At 32.0% G+C, this 14,538-nt stretch overlaps 1 protein-coding gene across 1 annotated transcript; it reads left to right on the top strand.

The window, feature by feature from the left end:
• Positions 1-6,933: 6,933 nt before the first annotated feature.
• On the top strand, positions 6,934-14,538 carry LOC132742556 (uncharacterized). Its single transcript, XM_060730993.1, has 6 exons — positions 6,934-7,046; positions 9,490-9,608; positions 10,206-10,404; positions 13,436-13,528; positions 13,885-13,974; positions 14,402-14,538. Exons 2-6 carry the CDS (start codon positions 9,586-9,588, stop codon positions 14,498-14,500), a joined length of 504 nt encoding a protein of 167 aa, XP_060586976.1. The 5' UTR covers positions 6,934-7,046; positions 9,490-9,585; the 3' UTR covers positions 14,501-14,538.

The raw sequence follows: 14,538 nt of genomic DNA, 5'->3' as shown, positions 1-14,538 counted from the left end.
CAATATATTAAGATGAGTTTAAACAACAAATGCTCTTGAAACAACAAAAAATATATAAAAAAGTAATAAATATGAGATTAATATAGAAAGTTGGTTTGCTATGAGGCAGGATGCTGTTTGTGAAGTAGCAGTGTGTATGGGAGCATAAGGCCTGTAAATCATTGCAGTATAAATGAAGGAGATGCCATTCTTAAATTTTGGGATATGTCGCCTAACCTTCCAGTCTCGGGTAATATGGCCTAGATCATGACTAGTTGACATATGTCCAGAAAATAGCAGCAAATTATGCGTGGTCAAGGTCATCAACATTAAACCACTTGCCCCTCAAATCTTTGGGTTAAATTATCTACATAACTAATATAAGTTTGAATATAGAAATCAACTCCAGTTTTAATTTAAAAATGTAATTATTTTATTTGAAAAATATACAACGTTTCGACTCAAAAGTCTTCATCAGGTATACTTTGTTTACAGGAAATGACGTCAACGTCATATGACGTCAAGGACAACAATGTCAAAATGTAATACATAATTTGGCGTATTAATGCTATATGTAGGATCTTTATAAAAGATACAAAACACTGGTGGAGATGCAGTAAAAAGCAATGTAAAATAAGAAAACCAGCATAAACTACATATTGGCATGAAATTAGTTTTAAGTCATATTAAGCAAAAATTAGAAAATACAATTTTATATATATATAAAAAAAATATTAAAATGAAGAATCATAATCTACAAAATTAATAAAGTATTTTGGAATTCATGCCATCAGGAATAATTGTACCTAGCTTATACATCCATGAAGTTTCTTTTAATAATCTATGCCAATTATTCTTTACTTTATCAATTGGCATAAATGAAAAATCTTTGATAGAATGCCCTTCAGAATTAAAATGTTCAGATACATTGGTAATAGTGTCAGGAAAGTGTTTAATATCAAATTTGTGGCTATTCATTCTTTGACTACATTTTTGCTGAGTTTGACCAACATACTGTTTTTTTACATTTTTACAAAGTTATAAGATAAATGACATCTGAAGATATACATGAAAAATCACGTTTTATAGCAAATTCTTTAGGTATAAATAAGTACTTGAAAAATTATTAGTTTCAACAATATTATTACAATGAGTACAACGAGGTCGGCAGCATTTAGATACTGAACCAACCATGAGTTTTGGCATTTAAATGAGTTGAACTAAATTGTCTTGTAAATTTCTCGGTCTCTTATAAGCAAAATTGGTTTGTATTGTATAATTTACGTACACTTTCATTTGGAGAAAATTTCAATAGGTTCCCCAATATTGGTTAATTATTTTACCTATATTAGGTAAAAGATGGATTATATGTACACACAAAGGGGATAATATTTTTCACGTCTTCTGATTTGTCTTTTAAAATTTTAAATGTATCCTCTCCCTCGATAAAGTTGATGCTCTGGTAATTGGTGTCTGTAATGATATTTTTCTGGATAGTTTCTGGCACGAAAATAACCTCGTAGTTTGTCAACAGTCTTTTTCATATATGTTGTTATTTGATGTAATTCGTCCTGTATCGTTTAGCCTGGCTAAATGGAATACCTTTTTTACATGAAGCAAAGGATGGCATGAAAGAAAATTCAATATATTGATGGGCATTTTTTATTTTTTCATGGACACTAGTTTCAATTTCAAACAGTTATCTTTCTTTTCCAAAATTTACGTCTAGAAATGTTGCATTTGTTTTTTGAGTAGTTATAAGTAAATTTAATAGTGTTGTGATAGTTGTTAATTTCAGTAAAAAATGTAATAAGCTCGCTCTTCACTGTGGTCCCCAAATGAAAAAAATATCATCAAGAAATCGCAGCCATATTGAGGGTTTTCTTTCACATGTATTTAAAAAATCCATTTCAAATTTTCCCATAAATAATGAAGCATAAGATGGTGCCATTTTAGTTCCCATAGCTGTTCCTAAATTTTGTAATAGTTATCATCACCAAACTGGAAGTTGTTTTTTGTAAGCACATATTTCAATAAGATGTAAAAATGTCTTTAACGGAATGTTGTTGTCCTGTTCTCTGAATTAAGGTAATACTGACATGCTTTGATTCATCATTATGCGGTATATTACTATATAAAGAATGATACATCCATTGTTACTAAGAATGATTCTGTTGAAATATTTGTTATGTTTTGTATTTTTCTGATAAAATCTGTATATCCTTGACATATGAGGGTAATGAAATTCCATGTGTGGTTTGAGTATATTATCGACGCATTACGATGATATCTTTTCAGTTAATGAATCCGCTCCAGATACTATTGGTCTTCCAGGGTAACCGAGTGGTAGGATCAGAATTAAATTGTTTATGGATTTTAGGTAAAATATAAAAAGCTGGAACTCTATTGTCACTATCAGGAACCAAAGATTCTTTAATAGAGTAACTATATTATCCATTTGATAAATTTCCTCATAGATTTCTTTTTTTAAATTGTTCAGTTTGGAGTTATTTTCAAGTTTCTTATAATATTGGTCGTTTTCAAGCTGTCGGTGAACTTCTCTAATGTAGTCAGTACGGCTTCATAACAACATAACCGAACTTTTTATCAGCTTTTTTTATAATGATATTTTCATCTTTTTGTAGGCTTTGCAAGGCTTTTAACTCTTCTGGTGATAAATTTGTTTTATACTATTGTGTTTAACTGTTTGACAGAATTTCATTTGTTATTGCTTCAATATAAAAAATCAAGATTGGAATCTCTGCCAGAAGGGGAATAAAAGTAGAGTTGTTTTTTATTCTTACTGTTTATGTCATAATTATTGGTACTATTGTTTTCATTTCCCTCACTATTTCCTCTTTTGCTGCAAAATATTCATTCAATCTGAGTTTTCTTGTAAATTCAAAAACATCTTGTTTTAAGTTGAATTCTATTATGGGGTTTTGGTGTTGGGCAGAATTTTTAAAACCTTTACCAAGTAATCGATATTCAGTGTTATTGAGCTGTTTATTAGAAAGATTTATTACAGTGTTCTTACCCTTTCTATGTCTTTCTTTATTTTCTTGTTTTTTCTTCCATTTTCTCTTGTTTGTGATTCGAATGAATCGTCTGTTCTTTTTAGATTCTGTAGGCATTTGATCAGTTTCCTGAATATTTTTCTCTAGGTGTAATGTGTTTTTTCCATTACTGGTGTTGTTTGTTGTCTCTCTTGTGGTACATGAATTTTTCTTGTATTGTTGTTTCCCATTGTCAACGGCTTCGCTGTATTTCATCTTCATGCTGCCTGGGGGATATCTCGTTTTTTGAAACATTTGATGGCATTGATTTTGGCTTTGGCATTTTTGTTATTTGTTTGTGCCAATGGTTTAATGATGTCTCTATCATTTACCTCTTCTTTGGCATTTTTATTTGAATGTTCATAATTTGTTCTTTGCTCTCTTTTTTGGTTTTTGTTTTGATTCTTGGAAATTTGTCTTTTTCTTTTCTCATCATTGCGATTTGATGTAGAAATTTGTGTAGATTCTTCAATAATGTAACAGTCTCTTTTGTCAGTCAGCTGCTTAATTTTCTTATTTTGATTTGCAACAATAGTGTTCTTTTTTAATTCTAGTTTAATTCTACATAACTAATGGAACTTCTGATATTGATGATGATAGGGACGAAAATATATTTTCTTGATTACTTCGATCCCCTACTCAATACAAACCGAAATCTACATTACTATACAGAAATCGACGTGTAAAAGCAAATTTAAAACATTTGTGTGAATCCTGTTGTGATATGAAATGTTAATGAAGATTTAATTTGTCAAAAAACGAAGAAGAAAAAAAGATTTTGATGATCTTATCGATATTGACACAAGAATGATTTTGGGAAAGCTTTTGTATAAATGTGTACTTAATCTAAAAAGAAAATGACCTGTGCCCAGGAATGATTTGGTAAGATGTGCGCATTTTTTGCGCGGAGCTTCTCAGTTACTGCATTGCAGCAACATTTGTACTTGTTAGACTAGATATGCATTTGACCATACAACACTGCATACAGCACTGTTTTCAAATTTTCTTATAACAATAGATTTTCTGATGTACAACATGTCACAGAGCTTTAAGCGATTAGAATAAACGTATAACGGATGTGATAGTGCCATGATTGAATATCATATTCTTTTTATCATAATCTAATTTTATCTACATAATAAATAACGTGCCAATGAGCCAGTATGTAGTCGATCGTTCTAAAACTTAACCGTTGAGAAAGGTAACGACTGAGGCAGTGTTACTCATTTCATTTGCTCCGCCTCTGTTGAAGTTCGGCTCCGCTTTAAATTGTCGACAAATTTAATATGATTCTCTGTATGCTAGCATTTAGTCTTCGTTGACGGAGCAGAAGGGAACCAGGACAACTTTGATCACTATCACTTGCAATCGCAACTACTCGGCCCTTGATAAGGACCTCGAACACAATAGTATGAATACACAGAACGGATGCGGTATTTCGGTCTAACCTACTCTAAGAAACTAAACATGTAAACAAATAGTAATTTAATGCTGGGAGTTGTTGACAAGTTTATGTCCAATACATGTAGTAAAAGTCCACCAAACATAAGTGAATTCATAGCTACAAAAGCAAACAATACATTATTTATTTATTACATGCTTTTCGGTGGTTTATAGAAATATATCAGTGATATAAAATTGGTCATTTCACTGTTTGAAACAGTGAAATTACCACTTTGATAATTTCACTGTTTTGAATTTAAGCCCCTTACGTTGTTTCAGTGAAATACCAGCGTGCACAGTACTGGGTACCAACTTAATGACGTGACGTCGTAAATGACGTCACGTTGTATTATTATTTGGCGCGCTTTTCATTTAGTATTAGGTTAAATGTCTTTTTAAAACGTTTCTTTGCATGTAATAAAAAGAAAATGTGTTTAGTTTAGTGTAAGATCGAAATATATTTCACCTTGTGAACACCAAAAGTTCATATTTCACTCGTGGCTGCGCCACTCGTGAAATATACCTTTTGGTGCTCACTCGGTGAAATATATTCCGATCTTACACTGAACTAAACAAATATCCTCAATATATTTATTAATATGGTTGTAGAAACCGAAAGTACAAAAAACCAACCTGTTGACATTTTCAATGTGTAGTCGGATTTGTTTGAAGTTGAACATCAGTGGGCATATTTAAATTACAAATTGTTGTCAGACATATTTTCAAGCATAAGAGTACCGGAACATACATTAGATGTCAAATATATACATTCGTTTTACATTATCTCTGTTTCCTTTTACATCTGAAACCACGTGGTAGAACTTCTTTCAATCCGTATTGTTTCCGAGGTTATTATAGATAATAGCCGAATTATTTCCGAATGTATCACTTGTCGAATCATTTAATTACACGTTACAGTGTCTAAACCACGCCCACTATCAGAGAGGCGGTTCTCCCTCAAGCGGCCATCACTGCACAACAGCTCGTCCTCAAAATCTTTCGAACATTATGCAATTCGTTGCAACAGACAAACATTTCAGACATGGCATTACTTTGTGAAGTTATGCTTTAATTAGGTTCTACTTTTTACCAAAAATATGCAACTTAGTTATTAAACAACGAGCACATACCAAGAACATGGAGAAAAATTGATAAGTGCTTCGGATATACAACTGTAATAGAGAACAATTTTCAATGCTGATTGACTGTGCTCGTCATTTGGCGGCGTCCTAGATGTGCAGCATCAACATTTAACTTGGTCAAATTTAAAACGGAATTGGAACAGAGATACTGCGCGATAAAATTTACAATGATTAGTGGCTAGTTCTGATGCCAGTAAAGATTTTTGTATTTTCTGATCGCAGATCAGAAAGTACAATGCTGACATTCAATCTCTGGCACAAAATTTCACGACAAACCTAACAACAAGTAGTCCTCAAAACAGCTTTAAACTAGCGATGTAAAAGAAAGAAATATTTTTATTTTGTTACAAGTATCCAACAAATTACAAGGCGTTCAAAGTTAAAAGTAGCGTTAGCTTATAGAATTGTCAATAAATGCACAATCACAAATTACGCGGATGAATATCATTTTAATCAATGAAAATGAAATTTTTTGCGATGTCGATTACCGAATACTTCAGAGCGTAGAACACAAATAAATCTGACCGTCGAGTAGTGGAATATATACATGTCGGACTGTTTTCGCGAAAAGATTTTCGCTAAATTATTTACATCAGTGTTAAACAACAGGTTTATCGCGAAATTAATAAGGATTACAAACCCGAAATGGAAATTTCTAAATTTAGAACCATTTGATTTTATTCAAGCTTTCTTCGTATAACTACCCCGTGGTGCAAGGGTAACGCGTTCGTTTAGGCTGTGAGAGGTCTAGGGTTCAAATCCCAGGCGAGGCAACTATTTTTTTAAGTGTCTGTTTTAATGAAGTAGCCACGATATGCACGGATAAAGTGTGGCTGTCATAAAAAAATGAACAGAAATGATTTTTGATGCAACTCTAGTCATGCAAAATTCCGTATGCATCAAACTCAAACTTTTATAGTAAAAAATCTAAACGCAATCGCTGCATCTCGGTGCCCTGTAAGATGAATTATAGTATATGAAAATAAAATTATTCAGGAAAATACATACAGATATACAGTACGATGATCAGAAAATACCACAGAGCTTGCAGCCCTTTGATTTGTCTTAGCTCGGTGGCTTTAACCAATACTATAGTAAATTAATTGCCATTGTCTTGTATGTACAAATAAAATGCGTAAGCGTATAGTTTAGCTAGACTTTTGTTCTGTGTTGAAATATTATCTGCAGGTAATAAATTTGTAATGTTAATATTGTCTTAATACATGTTTATGGCATGTCAATTGATTTATCAACAACTTGGATTTTTTTTATCAGCTAGTGTGGCCATATCACGTGACATTTAGATTAGATAGTTAACAAAATGGCAAGATGTTTATTAAGCTGACTAAATACATGTAAGATTGTTTTTTTGCTACATATTGATATTATAAAATGAGTCGACAACTGGTATACATTCTATTGTGAGGTAAGAATTCTTTTTCATTTTTTAAATCTCTGAATACTAGTTATATCAATATTTACGTAACATTACATAAAGTATTTACATGCATGTGCTATCGCAAATATAAAACTGGATCAATATACATTCTTTGTATATCTATTAATCAAAAAATTGTTAATGTTTAGAAATAAGCATAATGATATACATGCATCTACATGCTCCTGTTCATTTAAATGTTTCGAGAATACAAGATGCAGATTACCGAACTGTACATTTTGAAATTTGTGCACATCAGATAGCTACCGGCCCTGTAAGATTGGAGCCCTTCATATATCACAACCTTTAAAATCGAGTCAAGACTTGAATATTTGTTGCAAACAGTACAATGTTGGTTTCAAGTTTTATTTGACATTTATTTTAAGAAATAAACCATCAAGAATGCACATACATTTGTCATACAAATCTTAATGCCCATTAAAATGCCACACGTAGTTCTTGCCGAAAACAGCAAAATTCTGCATTCAAAATGCACTGACAGTAACAGAATAGCTTTGCATGTTGTTCATTCAAAATATGCGATCACAAACCGGAGGATATCTAAAGCCAATGCTTTATGCATAGTAAAAGCACTTTTTGGTTGTTTAAATATAACATCGAACATTTAAATCATTAATTGACATGGTGCAGCCTCATTAAAGCAATGCTATGTACTTCACAAAAAGAATATGTTTGTTATTTTAATTCAATTCAATTCAATTCAATTCAATAGCTTTATTGTACAAGAGGCATCCGGCCCATATACCGTTCAAAAATTAAACATAATTATACAGTACAATCTGAATTTACATTATTCAAAACATTTGAGAAAATTATCTCTTTTTTTCACTGCATTATAAATATACATAGCGACATTACGTATAAATGACTCGTTTTCAGTTGCCATCAAAGAAAATACCTTTTCAACAGTCGGGTATTGATAGTACTACAATATTATATAAAATCGCGTAAATTTACATATAAAGAACATACAATAAGAACGTGATATTCATCCTCTAACATTGATTCACAGTACATACAATCACGATGTTCTCTATCAATATTAAAATGCAATGAGCTTCTAAAACTAGCACTTGTGAACATCTATAACAAAACTATATTTTTCAGTTTGTTTTAAATGTATTCTTATACATAAAATATAATGATTTAATTTTACATTTTCTAGACACTTTGATTGCTATGGTAATTTTGCATAAACTGATCTTTTAAAGCAGCCTCCAGATTCATGCTAATTTTCAAGAATATTTTGAAAATGTATTTGAATGTATAATATTGTGAAATAACCAAAAGGAAGTCATTTACACATTATCAATGGCACTTACAAGCCATGTAAATTACCAAAAAAGTGGTCAAAATATGCATAAATAGTCCTTACTGCGTTAGTAACGCAGTAGAAATATAGTTGTAAATACTAAAATATCAGTCATTTACCGCAAATAACATGTAAAATATTACTTGAATCTTGAACCATTTTACGTTTCCTAAAATCGTATATATAGTACTTATTTCTAAAGTTTGATTTTATTCAATTATTTTGACTCATTTGGAGGCATGCAGCTTTAAACACTGTTCATATTGCATTATAAATAATTTAGGATTGGTTTGTAATCGGGGCCTCCCATATTATCTAAATCCATTTTTATACAGGTTCAATCGTACATCAGACACCCATGAGAGTGTCATTAAGAAAATTTTAAATCCAAGATTACAAAAATGGAAAATAACGCGTTTATTAATACATGTACATTTATATATTGGAAAGGAATTAAAGAATATGTCCTTTATGTCCAAAACAATCTCTTGGGGATGAATTTCATTACTTTTTTGAATGTCAATTTTTTAATTTTCTTCGTAAAATGTTTATTGATTCAAAATTCTCAAATCATCCTAATACCTATAAATTAGAATCGTTAATGAATAGCTCTGGCCATTCAACTTTATTAAAACTTGCATTATTCTGTAAAATTATTATATCAAAATTCAAATAACTCATTCTCCTGTAAGGCATGATTTTCTCAACCTGTATGAGTGTATTAACATATAAACAATTTAGATAACATCTGTGTAAGACAAATCATGTCCAAAGAGTAAAGTTTAGTCAAATACCGAAATGTGTTAGACAAATTGATCTCATTATTATATAATTTTATGTATATATGTTTTGTTAATCACTTTTGAATAACTGTTCATTATATTAATTGTTGATCTATCATTACCTTATGCATATTATATGCCTTGGTTTTGAATAAAATTTTGAAATCTTGAAGATAATGCATTATGTGGTGACCAATAAAACATGTAAATTTATCATCGTTTAAATTTTAGAACCGATTGCTATTTTTTTCTTACTGCTTAGAATTGTTTAATACCACATTTTCTTTGGGTATAACTTAGGGATAATGTATTTCAGAATGATGGTTGGGATAAGAGAGATAATGATACGTTGGTGAAAGACTTGAGGGAACAGAATGGAATACTTCAAGACGAAATAGACAGACTGAACAAAATGATTACGGACCAAAGTGAAATGTAAGTCCACCAGAACAACAGCTGTTTGGTATAATGTAAAATTATCCCTCTGTATGTATTTAGATAGACAGTTTTTATTAATTCAATGAAACACATACTTTTGTCTAATTTGAAGGGATTTAAGTACAATGTATGCATAATACATATGTGGGGGAGTTCATTTACTAAATTTAAGTTGTACACTTAAAGATCAGAATATTTTAGTAAAAAGTTTCATAAATGTAGATGTTTAGTTCCTACTTTATATTAAATATTTGTAACGACTCAAAACTAACTGAAAACAAAATGATTCCAAATTTACGCAGCTTTATTGATCTTTCATGAGAATTAACCTGAAGGCTGATGGACCGATAACAATTAGCGTTTGCAACCAGTATAGCTTTAGCCAGGCCAGCTTACCTTTCCATGAAGTCTGACCAAGCTCTATCTATTGATAGCTACATTTTGAAGTCACTAAGATTTAAATGATATGCAATTATTCAAAAATATAAAGTCCTAAAAGTTCTTAAATCTTAATCAAGGCTATAAAGTAAAGTCTATGTAAATTCAAAAAATACTTTCACAGACGTTTTACGTATACATTTTTCATCTGTACAGGATAGGAAAACAGCTAAAAAAAGATATAGAAATACAAGCAAAAGGAAAGTTTGATAACGCTGGTGAGATTGTTCAGCCAACAGCTCTATCTCATAACGTTAGAGAAATATTTGATAACGAATGGAGGAACGTGATGACAACTTATTTCCGTGGAGACAAAGAACTGGAAGGCATACGAATTCTTTCCAAACTACTGCAGGTATAATATGTTTTGTATTGTTTTTGGCTTGCAGCCACGCTATTTCATATGGAAAACTTGTTCCGGTTAGGTGGTTTCCTGCACACATCTGTTGGTGCATGATTGAACGGGAAACCAGCTGTAATCGTGCCAATCGCAACTTTTCGGCCTTTTCCGTCACTCTTCGGATTAATGATAATAGCCGATGTAGTTCCGATTGCAATCGTGACAAATTCAATTCGGGAGATTCCGTCAAATTGCAGAATCAGACGAAGTAATATTACGGAAATCTAAGCTATTTTAGTTACTTCGGTAATCCCAGTTTGTTTATAAAAATAGGATTTCTATTTTTACTTGATTTATCGGTTTAAACCGTAATAAATTATAAACGAAATTGTTCCGTTTCAATTGTTTTTCAAGACGCAAAAGTTAGTTTATTTTATAATTGTTTTTTGTCTGTATTAGTTTATACAATAGAGAATGGTGACTGCAGTCTGTAGCACAGGGGGAAGACGCTGTGATCTGACATTATCCCGGGCCCCCTCCCCCTAAGGCCCTGCTACAACCCATAAAAAATATCAATGCAAGTTGATTTGCACAATAAAAATTCATAAAAACAATATTCTGACACGTTTCGACGATTTTCATTATACCCCTATACTATATATTATAACAAGGGTACCGTCTTCTGTGCGCTTCCAGCGCTTTGATACTGCCCAAGTTCATATCTATCGTCGAAACTCAGCCAAAACTCAATATAATTTTAAAAACATGGTCTCGATCAACGCAGCATTGATAAATGTATGTAATAACAACAGTCAATTTTGGAAATGTTGGCAACTTATTTTGATTCAACTCCGAAATTGCCGGTGACTTGAAATCTGACAAGATCTGATTCACGTAAACATCAAAATGTTCACGACTGAATTGCATCAGAAACGCTAAGATGCGTAGAAATTTAATTGCATCTGTTAAAACAAAATATTCAATAAACATTACCACAAAAATACACTCCGAATATATTTCCTATCGTGGCGTAACGATCAAAGTATAATCCGATATTCCCGTCTTTTCTCATGCCTCCATTACACAAACTTGACCCGGAAACGTTAATGCACAACTCTGTATGGTTCTCGTCCTCGCTTATACGACGGCGTACGATTCGGTACCAGTACTTGGTAAACATAAACACGTGTAAATACAGCGCCAATTTCGAAAGTTTGTCTACAACAGTTTTCGCACATTTTCTGACGATAAAGTACAGAAATCACAAAAATGTCAATAGTTTCATGGTAAACATATTAATAAAACACTGTATTTGTACACTGGAGCTGCCAATATTTTATACACGTGTTTATGTTTACAAAGTACTGGTACCGAATCGTACGCCGTCGTATGAGCGAGGACGAGAACCATACAGAGTTGTGCATTAACGTTTCCGGGTCAAGTTTGTGTAATGGAGGCATGAGAAAAGACGGGAATATCGGATTATACTTTGATCGTTACGCCACGATAGGAAATATATTCGGAGTGTATTTTTGTGGTAATGTTTATTGAATATTTTGTTTTAACAGATGCAATTAAATTTTCTACGCATCTTAGCGTTTCTGATGCAATTCAGTCGTGAACATTTTGATGTTTACGTGAATCAGATCTTGTCAGATTTCAAGTCACCGGCAATTTCGGGAGTTGAATCAAAATAAGTTGCCAACATTTCCAAAATTGACTGTTGTTATTACATACATTTATCAATGCTGCGTTGATCGAGACCATGTTTTTAAAATTATATTGAGTTTTGGCTGAGTTTCGACGATAGATATGAACTTGGGCAGTATCAAAGCGCTGGAAGCGCACAGAAGACGGTACCCTTGTTATAATATATAGTATAGGGGTATAATGAAAATCGTCGAAACGTGTCAGAATATTGTTTTTATGAATTTTTATTGTGCAAATCAACTTGCATTGATATTTTTTATGGGTTGTAGCAGGGCCTTAGGGGGAGGGGGCCCGGGATAATGTCAGATCACAGCGTCTTCCCCCTGTGGTCTGTAGTAGTATTCCGTCTTCAAAGATGAGTTATATTTAGATCCAACTTCTTGGTGAGGTAATCTAAAAATAGCCCATGCATATCATTAACCTTGCCACCTAGCGCATCGTCTATTTGTGATCGTGTAAGATAGTTGATACATGCTTGTTAATTGGTACCACGTAACGAAGTATTTTAGTGCAATTACTTGTCTATAAAGCAAAGGAATGATTTCGCTGCGAAAAGGGGGAAATGAAATGTGCACACTTGTTTTCCTTCAGTATCACGTTAGTATTTTTACGACTGATCATTTTCTTTATTAGTTTTATACAATAGAGAATAGATTTCAAATCGTTTTGACAAAAAATATTCGGTTTTCAAAAAAAAAACTAAATAAACCTTTTATGATATACAAATACCGTAATTCAAAAAAAAAATGTGATAATAAATTGAAACCAAAAAAAAAACAACAATTTTAAAGGGTTTGGATGAAGGCACAACTTTTAAAAGGAAACTTTATCTTATTTTATCTTAGAACAGAATTACAATGGACCTGTGTGGGGGAAATTATCTATATTGATTAGAACAATTGAACTAATAAATCAAGTAATATTTAAATCTTAAATATCGTCCTGACACTAAACTCTGAAAGGAAGATTCCTTTAACGCATTTAAAGATGAACGCAATGATTGTTCGATTTTGCAAAAACTGTAACCTAAATAACTTCCTTCCTCACAGCATCTTTCTGTTTATTTATTCCGACACTACCATATATAATGACACAATCAAAACGAGCATAATTCTTTGAAATGTGTGTCTAATTAATTAAGGAAAACCTTCAGCATGCCGATAAATACCTGGAAAGCTTGAAATTTTTATCCAATAATCCTTTTCTCAAAAAGTTGAACACAAGTGAAAGGGGTGCGCGTTTTTTTTCAATTTATCACTGTAAACCCTGATATATATGTAACTGTGAAATATTATGAATACATGAAGTACATGTATCTGATTTATATATTTTGTAGGACTGTCAGTTATTTTGTCAAGAAAAGGCGAGAGAACAACTCGTGGACTTTGTAAACCCTTTCTCCGAAAACAAGCAGTGTGATGTTGAAGAAGTATGGACATTACGAGAATTTTTAGCTTTTCACACAAGTATTGCGCTATAAAACAGTAAAATTGAAAAAGTCAGTTTGGTGCAATGTAATGTAACATTGACGCTACAAGCATGCAGTTACTTAATTATAGATGTAGTCAACTCATTATTTATATGAATTTGAAACATAGCTCGGTTTAACAACTGTAAAATTCATTATTGCCAAACTCATAATATTTTCCATTTTAAATGTTTTTCTATTAAGAACATTTTTCTTCTTTGTATTATCAATTCATCTTTTTTAACAACTGTGCCAATAGCACAACAATCATTAACGTATTGATAGAATAATTAAACTTATAAATATATAATATATAGGTTATACGATCAAAAGAAGAACAACATAATCTGTACAAACTACGGCGTATCATTGGTCTGCATGACAGAAATAAACCTAATGTTACAAAAGTAAGTTACTTCTTTGAAGGGGTTTGGGAATGTATAGGATGGCCCGTTTAATTAATGTATTCCATTGAGAATTGAGTTTGCTTCCAACTGACATGAAACATTTTCGAGTCCGCTTGCTAAATGCAGAACAAGTGTCATATGAGAAAATGCATAGTAGTGTTCGAACCACAAAAGTCACCAGCCCACCGCTGTTAATTTCATATATTGCACATCATACAAACAAAAGTAACTCTCTTTTACATAATGCCCACTCCGGTTCGTAAACCTTTTGCCAAGCTTTCTATGTCGAGTGGAATGTAATCTAAAGTAGAAATAATCTATTTCTAGTATCCATTAATGCTATTTTAATAATACACCATCCATCTGTTGACCTGCCATAGAGAAACGATAGATACTATCAAATAATAGAATATTACTTTTCTTACAGCTGTTTGCTAAGGAATGTAGAGAAAAAGAACAATACCGTTACATCAAAGATTTTTTGACAATGAAACAAGAGAAGTACATGACGATGGAAAATGCCTAGAAACCAGACAGGAGGTTATTGAAAATGGGGAATGCTTA

This window comes from Ruditapes philippinarum, unplaced genomic scaffold (genome assembly GCF_026571515.1).
Source record: "Ruditapes philippinarum isolate M1 unplaced genomic scaffold, ASM2657151v2 ctg7625_1_1_1_1, whole genome shotgun sequence".
NCBI lineage: Eukaryota > Metazoa > Mollusca > Bivalvia > Venerida > Veneridae > Ruditapes > Ruditapes philippinarum.
The sequence above is the reverse complement of the archived record's forward strand: the minus strand, read 5'-3'. Positions and strand labels throughout refer to the sequence as shown.